At 45.7% G+C, this 10,649-nt stretch overlaps 1 protein-coding gene across 1 annotated transcript; it reads right to left on the bottom strand.

Moving 5' to 3' along the window:
* Positions 1-6,480: 6,480 nt before the first annotated feature.
* mex3b (mex-3 RNA binding family member B) lies at positions 6,481-10,406 on the bottom strand. The gene is made up of 2 exons (XM_077228027.1): positions 9,872-10,406; positions 6,481-9,121 (listed from the first exon to the last, which is right to left on the bottom strand). The coding sequence occupies exons 1-2, from the start codon at positions 10,101-10,103 to the stop codon at positions 7,752-7,754; spliced, it is 1,602 nt and encodes a 533-aa protein (XP_077084142.1). The 5' UTR covers positions 10,104-10,406; the 3' UTR covers positions 6,481-7,751.
* Between the last annotated feature and the right edge of the window lie 243 nt (positions 10,407-10,649).

The raw sequence follows: 10,649 nt of genomic DNA, 5'->3' as shown, positions 1-10,649 counted from the left end.
AATAAAAAGTTGACATATATGTTTATCTATGCATATTTCAGTAAATGTCACATTCACATTCACCATCCCATCCAGCCCTACATAAGTAGGCCTATACTTTATGAACGCGGATATACTTGGACATATTTATATATACAACTTTGTATGAAGAGCTGGGTGATTCTATAGTTCCCTTTTGTTGTCACTACGAGTTCCGTCGTGACGACGAATGGGGTTTCGCTTAGAAAGCGAAATATTACTATTATTCGCTTATAAAAGCGAGTATTACAAAACGAGCCAATGGCAAAGAAATACCATGGGTCTGTGGAATTTGCATGGCGCAACTCCGCCCTACCTCGTGGGTATAAAAGGAGGACGCCGGAAACATGCATATATGTTTTCGCTTCGGAGCCAAGAGTATCTCTTCACTCCACAGCCATTTCTGACTTCACTCTACGAGACGAGCGACTCTCCGGTGTTGGTGTGACGGCGATCTGTCAGGGATCAGAGTTCACACTGCCTGCTGATCTGTGCAGTATCTGCCAATGAGTGTGTTTCTCCCTGCTTGCTTCAACATCTGCAGTTTTTTTTTTCCTCTCACAAAAGAGCTTGCACGTGGCACGTCTTTTTAAAGATGGCTCCCCCGTGCACTTCTGGTTGCGGTCGACTCATTTCCAAATCTGATGGGCACATTCTCTGCTCTGCGTGTTTGGGCATTGATCACGCTATAGCAGTGTTTGTGGATGACTCATGTTCTCTCTGCAGGAACATGACCATCGCGTCATTACGGTCGAGACTCAATGATCTCATTAGAGAGAGATTCCCCTCATCCACACCCCGATCTACACCCTCCACGAGAGGTGGTACTAGTAGTTATTACTGGTGATAGTTATTTCAGAGACTTCTGGGGCATAGGACATCCGCACCCGCAGCATCGCCGCTCGGATTGCTCGTATGAGACCGCTTCAGCTTTGGCTTCGCGACCGAGTCCCGAGGTGGGCATGGCAACACGGCACGCTCCGAGTACCTACTCCGACCTGCTGACAGTCCTTCACTCCGTGGTTGAACCTCAGTTTTCTACGGGCTGAGTGCCCCTGGAACGAGTTTCGAGGTATGTTGTTGTCTCAACACATGCCTCCACCACGGGCTGGGGCGCCATGCGCAATAGACACGCTGCCGCGGGCTCCTGGACAGGATCTCAGCGTCCTTAGCATGTCAATTGCCTTGATTTGCTGGCAGTACGCCTTGTTCTGCAGCGCTCTCTTGCATTGCTCAAAGGTCAACACGTACTAGGCCATTCAGACAATACCGCATCAGTAGCGTACATCTACCACCAAGATGGTCTACGCTCCCGCCGTATGTCGCATCTCGCCTGCACCTCCTCTTATGGAGTCAGAAGCATCTGAGGTTGCATCGAGCCATTTATATTCCCGGAACCCTGAACTGTGCAGCCTATGAGCTCTCATGGCTTCAGCCCCTCCCTGGAGAATGGCGACTCCATCCCCAGCGGTTAGGCTGATTTGGGACCGGTTTGCGGATGCACAGGTAGACCTGTTTGCCTCCCATGACTCGACCCATTGCGCCCTGTTTTACTCCCTGACCAAGGACACGCTCGGCACGGACGCACTGGCGCACAGTGAGCCTTCTTAGACGGACCCTGTGCAAGATCAGGGAGGACGAGGAGCAGGTCATTTTGGTTGCGCCTCGCTGGCCCACCCGGACCTGTTTCCCCAAACTTTTACTCCTTGCGTCAGCAGCTCCCTGGCCTATTCCCCTGAGGAAGGACCTTCTTTCTCTGGGATGGGGCACCCTATTGCACCCTCGGCCCGATCTTTGGAACCTCCACGTGTGCTTCCTGGATGGGACGAGGCAGGTTTGAGTACCCTACCACCAGCGGTGGTGGCTACCATCACTTCCGCTAGAGCATCGTCCACGAGACATGCCTACGCGTTGAAGTGGAACCTCTTCGTCAACTGGTGTTCTTCTCACTGAGAAGACCCCCAGAGATGCCCAGTTAGTGTCGTGCTTTCCTTCCTGCAAGATGGGTTGGAGCGAAGGCTGTCTCCCTCCACCCTGAAAGTATATGTTGCCGCTATCGCTGCACATCATGATGCAGTCGAGGGTAAGTCCGTGGGGAAGCACGACCTGATCGTCAGGTTCCTGAGAGGAGCGAGGAGACTGAATCCTCCTCGCTCTCCTCTCATTCCCTCTTGGGACCTCTCAGTGGTTCTAACTGCCCTGCAGAGTGCTCCCTTGAGCCTCTGCAATCAGTGGAGCTTAAGTTCCTGTCAATTCCGCATTTCCGTTGACGAAGTGTGCCTGGAATTCGAGCCAGCTCACTCTTACGTGTTCTGAGACCCCGGCCTGGATATGTGCCCAAGGTTCCCACCCAGGTGGTGAACCTGCAACCACTGCCCTTGAAGGAGGCAGACCCAGCCTTGGCACTGCTCTGTCCTACGTAGACAGAACGCAGTGTTTCAGGACCTCAGACCAGCTCTTTGTCTGTTTGGTGGGAAGCTGAAGGGAAAGGCTTCTCCAAGCATAGGTTGTCTCATGGGATAGTGGACACCATTGTTTAGCTTACCAGCAGCAAGGTCGACCATGCCCCCTTGCTGTGACAGCCCACTCCACCGGAGTGTGGCTTCCTCTAGGGCTCTAGCGCATGGCGCCTCGCTAACAGACATCTGCAGAGCTGCAGGCTGGGCGACACCCACACATTCGCCAGATTCTCTATCTCCGAATGGAGCCTGTGTCCTCTCGTGTACTCGCTTCAACCAGCCAATACTAGGACCAGTTCAGGTGTCTTCGCTTGCTCCCCATTCCACTCCACAGACTGGATACGTGTGATATTTCCTCAGGTGAGCTTCCCCGACAAGCCCTGAGTTCCTCCAGCACTGCTGACGCCCATGCCAATCTCACGACAGGGAGCTCAGACTTACGCAGGGCACTGGAAGACAGCTGTGAAGGTGGCGCGATTAGACAGGAACCCCATTCGTCGTCACGACGGAACTCATAGTGACAACGAAAGGGAACGTCTCAGTTACGTATGTAACCCTCATTCCCTGAGTAGGGAACAGAGACGTTCCATCTTCCTGCCACTTCCGCTGTACCGCGGGGATCACCTGAGTTCAGTCTTGGCTCCTCAGCGAAGAAACATATCTGCATGTTGCCGGCGTCCTCCTTTTATACCCACGAGGTGGGGTGGAGTTGCACCATGCAAATTCCGCAGACCCATGGAATTTCTTTGCCATTGGCTCGCTTTGTAATACTCAAAGTCGATAGGCTTTCTAAGCAAACCCCATTCGTCGTCACGACATAACGTCTCCGGTCCCTACTCAGGGAACGAGGGTTACATACATAACCGAGACGTTACATTTTGTGACAAAATAAAAGTCAAGCAGTGATAGTATTTTGTGATAGTATAAATACCGATGAGATTTGCTGTATAGTATAAATTGCTTTAGGTGAGTCTATTGAAAATGTATGCAGGTTAAAGGCCCCCTAAAAATAAAAATTTAAGTTTTTTAGCTTTAAGTATGATTATGTTAGCCCTAAGGTTATTAATAAGCTGATGTGTTCCAAAACAATGACAAAATTCACATTTAGGAGATATAAGCATTCAAAACTTACAGTCCCTCACTTCCGCTAAAAAGGATCACGGATTTGTATGACATCACCGCGGACTTAAGCTTCTCATCACATCTTCTGTTCCAATCAAATGCTCTCTAGAATCTAAAGATTCCCGCCCTACTATGCTATAAATACCACCTGGCCAAAGCGACCGTTGACACGTAACGGAGCAATATGGGTTGGAGATGTGTGTTTGGTTGCTCAAACGCTCGAGTTTTATCCCGTTTTCTAACAGTACGTTTGTTTAAGAATGAAATAGCTAGAATTTATTCACACCTCTACTATTGAATCCAACGTATCATCAGCACTCGGATTCGCTTCCATGGTGCTGTCAAGTACGACTTGCAGTCTGTGAGGTAAACTAAAGGCTATTGTCTATTTGAAAACTGGGAGGAGCCATTCAATATGTCCTGTCTTAGCTTCCTGTTTCAGTGGAAATTACATCAACACATCATACAAAGCTGCACGTTCCAAGGCACTTCAGTGGGCCTTTAAGCAGGATGAACTATACATCCAATTTTTCATATATGGTCATATTACACATGCCAATGTCTGTGAATGGAAACAGATATGCACTATTTTTTTTTGTAGCCTACTATTGATGGCAACCATGACATAATGCATTCTTTGCACATTTAAAAAAAAAAACTATGCACAGCTTACTCATTCAGAAGTTTGTTCATTGTTTTCATTGGGCAGTTAACAAAGACGTTTCATTTCACGTGTAATGTTGTACGATCCCCAGAGGCTTATTGGAGCCATTTGAATACTTCCCCCATCAGCAAATCACTTTCATAGTCATAACCAATTGCTCTTTTTATTCCAAAGGCTTTTGCGGGGACTTTGAGGGGTAATTTTGGGACAATTGTTACAGTTGACATTGGGTGGATGTATAAGGCTCATCAGCACATTTGTTGATGATGGAGGGCTGTTAGCAGGAATAGCTGTGTCTGGCGCTCTCACGGGGAACGTGAGATGGTGCACACTGACAAAAATCCTGGATGCTAGTTAGCAAGCAGCAGTGCACTGTCAGGTGGAAGGAGTCAAATCAAATGAGAGCCAAGCCACTCCAGCGCACAATGACAACCACTGTGTCTCATGAATTAAAGATGACTGTATGACGAGAGGGAGGAGACACAGAGCGAGGAGCACCAGGGCAGACAAAGACGGATCAATCCCTTCCTCTTATTTGTGGGCCACAAGCTTGAATAATAAACACAAGCATTACGTTGGAAGCTTATTTTTGGTCGCAGACGCCAGAAACGATGCACGGCAGTCTGGTCTGGAATGTGCAGACATGCTCCTAACTCTAATGGCTTAAGTTGACGATTTAAAAATAGATAATGACCTCCTTTCAACAAATCGTCACCGTCACATCCAGCCAATGCTGCTGGGAAACACAGACACTCCAGACATTTGCTCCCAATCTCAGTTTCCTACTTGGATCTAGTGGTTTGATTAGCTAGGGGAGCTAAAGACTGTGAATATGATGTATTAGGAAAGGGTGAAGATATTTTATTGGTATTCTGGATATTTCCAGGACAATATCACTTTCAAAAATGAATATCCAGTCAATGCTGCAGCTTGATGGAAAATATGTTACCCACATACCCAGCCCAGCAGTGGATATTAGGTTTCTGTTTAATGGGAGTATTAAAAAGATTATACACAATATTTTGAATCAAACTAACACCTACTAATATATATATATATATATATATATATATATATATATATATATATATATATATATATATTATATGTTAATATGCAACAATAAACATATACGTTTAATTCTAACTCATGCCTTGATTGGTAGTTAAAAATATAAAGATAACATTCATTTAAATCAAACATCTATCATAAAATACATTAATGACACATAATTAATCATAATAATATGATACATTATTTATGATGTGATTAAATCTGACCCCCTTTTTACAGTCTTAAATAATGTTTTTTTAGCTCCATCTTTAATTTAAAAAATAAAAACAGCAGGGAGGCTCATCAGCTATGAATAATTAATTAATCTTTATTTAATATTCCATGTGCCAAGCAACCCATTACCATTCAGATTATTGTGCCAGCACTCACTTCTGACCCAAGAATTTAACCCTGTGCCAACCAACTCCATTCTCCTCAACACATAATACAAATAAAACCCAACCGACAAAATATTTGCTTCCTGTATTTCTTCCCTTCTTTCTAAGAAGTCAAACTGTGAACCCAACACAGGGCATGTGTTCTGCATTTAGGTCTAACACTTGTCAGCTCTTTTCTGCCAGTGCTGGGATTTTTTTATAATAGTACGGTTTATGAGGGCCGGTTTGTGAAGCCAGCATTTGGATGTTTCCATTTTAAACTGATCATTAAGGCCTGTTTGCAGTGCATTTATTATCTACAAGCAAGGAATATTCTCAGTCAGTCTTTCCACAAAATAACACATGACACTGCAAAAGCTGCTGGGAGGAATGAAAGTCAAAAAGCAGGATTGGAAGAAAGGAAAACATAAAAATTTACACTACTTAATGACTAAAGAGCTCTGACATCAATATAACCCATGACCCGAATGTGTCAAGGCACAGTTTTTAAAATCATAATAAATCTATTTTAAACACCTAAACGTCTACTTAACCTGTTAGATGCCATATTGATGACATCACAAATGTCCATTTCTTCATCACTGCAGTGTTTTTAAATCTCTAAAATGATTTCAGTGCAGATTACGTGGAGTTGAGCAGACACAACTATTATAAAAGCAAGCACTTTGGCCAGTAAAAGGGAATTTGAATAAAAGAAAGCTTTGAAACCACATCAAGCATAGAAACAGCACAGATTTTTCCATAATAAGCAAATCAACACGTCAAGTTCATGTACCATTTTATTGGACTTATATAGAAATACTTAAAAAAACATGAAGTAGCACCATTACTTAAGTTTTACTTTGTCATGTAGAACTTTAAATGTCAGAAAAATAAAACTCTTGATACATTTTCAAATCTTGTTTCAGCAAATATAATATTAGTATTTGACCATGAGGTTAAAGGCCTTTTATCATAAAATAAAATATACTTTGTTTTTAAACTTTGCTCAATAAAGTACATATACGCTCAAGTAACTTCACCTACATAATATACATAAAGAAGTGGTAAACAAACGTATTAAAATAGAAATCCTAAACCTATAGTGGCACAACAGAACAGAACTCTGTGATACCCACTGGAATCTAATTCATACAAATTTTTTTCTGAACGTACTAAGTTTAATACATTTCGACATTTCGTAATAATATAGAATAAAATATGCTTTATATTACTGAATAGAAAATATGCTGGGTGAAACGGATTCAAAAGACATTTTTTTTGCTGAACCTAGAAACCCTCCAACCCAACAGAATACTGTTCGATGCAAAAACACATTTCGTGGTCTGAATCGCCATCCGCACTTCGAGTGATATTAAAATAATACAGTGTTCGTTGCCGTAAGGCCATACTAAAAAATAAAAAGATATTTGAACCCAGCTACAAAAAAGTTCACTGAACTTAAATTAAAATATCTGTAAACATCTTTGCAATACGAAATATAATCTTTCAAGTCAAAAAAGAATAAAATACTTCAATCTGTATTAATGTCATCATGAATATTTAAAACTTGTGGAATTTCTGGTTGATCTATACATATATATGTAGGATATGTTGCTGTTCTCCCTCAAACGAGTTCCATCGTATAAGCTGCAGTATCTCCACTGCTGTAAGTCTTTGTGTGTCTGTCTGTCTGTCAGGATCAGGAAGCAGTCCAGATTCCCCAACCTCGAGGTTTGCTACCAGTACATTCGATCAGCGGAATCGAAAGGCTCGTTTATGCTAACAGTCGGCAAACTGACTACGGTACCTGCTCGCTGTCCTTACTTCATTAACGTTTGTGTACAGTTGACTAAAACTATTGATTACTAGGCTTTAATATTTAAAACATGCATTAGATGTTGAAAATATTTGTCCCGAGCTACAGTACATTATGAACAATAACACCGGAACGGTCGTCCCTTTTTGGATACTGCAGCTCTACATACATATGTATATATACACATGTACAATAACACACGTTCTTAGGGTCTCACGAAGCCACGCTCTTGTCGCTGTTTACGAAAATATACGTATAGCCTGAGTAACTGCAGCATGGCAGACGGGGCATTTGGGCTCGTTCCTCTCGCAGATGCGGTTGGCACACTCCATGCAGAACAGGTTGTGGCCGCAGGGCACCAGGGCCGCAATTACCTCGCTCTCGAAGCACACTGAGCAGTCCCGACTGCCCTTGCGGCTCGTCCCGGATGAGGATGATGAGGAAGATGAGGAGGACGAGGAGATGGATGAGTCGGAGGGCACACCGGGGTGATGGGAACCAGGGAGGGCTGGGGAGTAACCAGGGAAGCTGAGGGTGCCGCCACCGGGGTCACTGCGCACCCGGCGCGCCAGGGGGTGCTCCGCCGCGCCGTTGATTTGGTGCAGGGGTGGGGACAACCTGGGCTGGCTAGTGCACCCCACCCCGTTGTTGGCCCGGCGCAGCCCGTTGGCATTTGTGGAAGCATTGGCGGGAAAAACGGGCGGCGAGGCGGAGGTGCCGTTGGCGCGCTCATACTGGGACCACATCAGGCCCGGCGGTGCAGGAGTGGGGTCGAATCCCGGCGACGACTCGAAGGTCATGTCAGTGCAATCGGGTGAGATCACCTCGCCGCTGTAGACAAATCCATTGGCATTGGCGTTCATGTTGATGTTGTTGTTGTTGTTGTTGTTGTTGCCGTTGCTGGAGGCAGTGTAGCTGAGGGCGGGGCTGGGCGGGCTGTAATCAGCTAGACGGGAGCTGCTGTTGTTACCGCCAAAGTACGAGTCGGTAGAGGCACTCCCCAGAGAGCTGGAGCTGTCGTTTCGGTAGTTGGAGAAAGGCTTGCGACCAGAGGTGGGCGTGACACTAGAGCTGGGCTTGCTCCACAGGCTGGCGTTCCCGTGCAAGTCGAAACCCACGTCGGTGCCGTTGGCGTGGAAGTCGTTCTCGTCTGTGAACTCGATGAGGCCACCGGTGCGCATGGCGATGTGTGCTTCAATTTCTTCCCTGGCCCGGTCCACATTCTCAGGCATGCCCGTCACCTCAAACACGGGCTCTTTGTCCCGGCTGGGTGTGACAATGTAGGTGTGCGTCTGCTGCTGGATGCGCTTGATAGTTGCCCCCTTGGGTCCCACCACCAGACCTACCACCCGATAGGGAACCCGCACCTGAATGGTGGTCTGGCCAGGCAGATTGGGCGGGCCGGGCACTGTGGCGTTACCATTCAGGGTGCTGTTTTTGTTCCGCGAGGCTCGGATCATTGAGAAGTGCTCGGCCGCTGAGATGATCTCCCTCCTCGCCATGGCTACATCCTCTCGCCTGCCTGTCACAACAAAGACTGGCTCCTCTCCCCGCACTGGAGTTTTGATATACGTATTGGTCTTTGCTCGAAGGGCTTTAATTTTGCAACCTACAATTGCGGGAAATTAAAAAAACAAAAATAAGACAAGGCAAACACAATCTGGCACAAAACAAAAAGATGCAAGATGGGTGCAAGCGCACAGTCTGGGGGGACAACAATTTTGTCTTTTTTTTTTAGTGCGGCATAAATTTAAACCACATGCTCTCTCTACTTGACATGCAGGGTCAAAAATAGCACAGGGGGGAAAATGCATGCTGAATTCTGGATTTTTCAGAGAGTCTGACCCAACGCAACACTCTAATCATACTGTCAACAACTTGCTCTGTCCCTTCATACCACTCAGATAGCCCATAGAACATGATGTCGCCTAGATCTAGGCTATATAATGATGTTTCCTGGTTAAGGAAGTCTATTCCCAATTGGCTATATAGGGAGTGTAAACAAAGTCCTCTGAGACAAAGAAAGAAAGAGCCACTGCTGCTTCAATAAAATGGCACTTCAGTCTAGATATACAGGAATGTTGTGTAAAAGGGAGATGACATATTAAAGGCAGTTAAGCTTGGGTTGTGTCAGTGCTCCCTTGCTTTTGTTTGGTCGGACATAAGGAGGGCAATGCAGTTGAAAATAGGCTATAACCTACATTCCCTATATATATATATATATATATATATATATATATATATATATATATATATATATATATATATATCATACATGCAAAGGACCACATGTAACAATAACACAACGCGATTCTACATAGCCGCATGCACACATTTAGTTCAACATGATGATGATTACCTTGCCTGCCGACGATTTCGGCAACATGCTCGGAGCTGGGAACTGGAACACACTCGGTCATGTTCACGCTCTTTCTCCTGGGCTCGTTGTCATACAGAGAATTTTCATCGTTATCCAGTCCGAGCAGGGAGAGCTGGTCCAGGGCGATCTGTAGGGCTCTTTGGTCATCCAGGGCGTCCCCCTGCCCGCCGTTGCCGCTCCGCTCCATCTCAGCGAACAGCGAACTAGGCATCTTGGATAGGTCTGGAAACAAAGAGGGGAAAACTTTCAGGAGGGTGGAATTGAGCTGGGAACGGCTGGTCTAAATAGCTCCACGGGTGCGAATTCAATGGGCGTCCCTTTTCCCCGTGTCCAAATAATAAAAATCAGTGCAATTCCGAAGTGTAGAATAAGCGTTATTCCCGGTGACTGGAATGCCGGTGGTGGCAATATTCCCCTTCGAGTGCGTACCCCTCCCTTGCAGCTCGTTTCTGTTCGCTGTCTGACTCGCTGCAGCCAGACGCGGCACTACCGGAGAATATGTGCGCATGACGTCACCCCGGTCGGACGGGGCAGAGACTGTGCTGCGCTGGGTTGTGATTTGCATACGCCGCGCTGATTGGACAGATTCTGGATGGAAGAGAGAGAGGGGGGGTGACCGAGTTCAGCCACGGCTCGTCGCGGCCCTCCCTTTTCTTTTGTGGTCTTATTAAAAAGCAACATAACACATTTTATGTGAATTACAGTTATTGTTTATCTTTCTCGTTTTTATAATGCTTCACCCAACAGTGTGGTTAAA

Source organism: Siphateles boraxobius, unplaced genomic scaffold (assembly GCF_051911475.1).
Source record: "Siphateles boraxobius isolate OS27281-9 unplaced genomic scaffold, OSU_SipBor_1 130, whole genome shotgun sequence".
Lineage (NCBI taxonomy): Eukaryota > Metazoa > Chordata > Actinopteri > Cypriniformes > Leuciscidae > Siphateles > Siphateles boraxobius.
Note: the sequence above shows the minus strand (reverse complement) of the source record. Positions and strands in the feature narration are given on the sequence as shown.

What these genes read in the sequence shown, in the direction of transcription:
- mex3b (XM_077228027.1), bottom strand. Translation starts at nt 10,103, where the DNA reads ATGCCTAGTTCGCTGTTCGCTGAGATGGAGCGGAGCGGCAACGGCGGG. An exon ending in CGAAATCGTCGGCAGGCAAG is followed by an intron (nt 9,122 to 9,871) that starts GTAATCATCATC and finishes CCGCAATTGTAG; the next exon opens with GTTGCAAAATTAAAGCCCTT.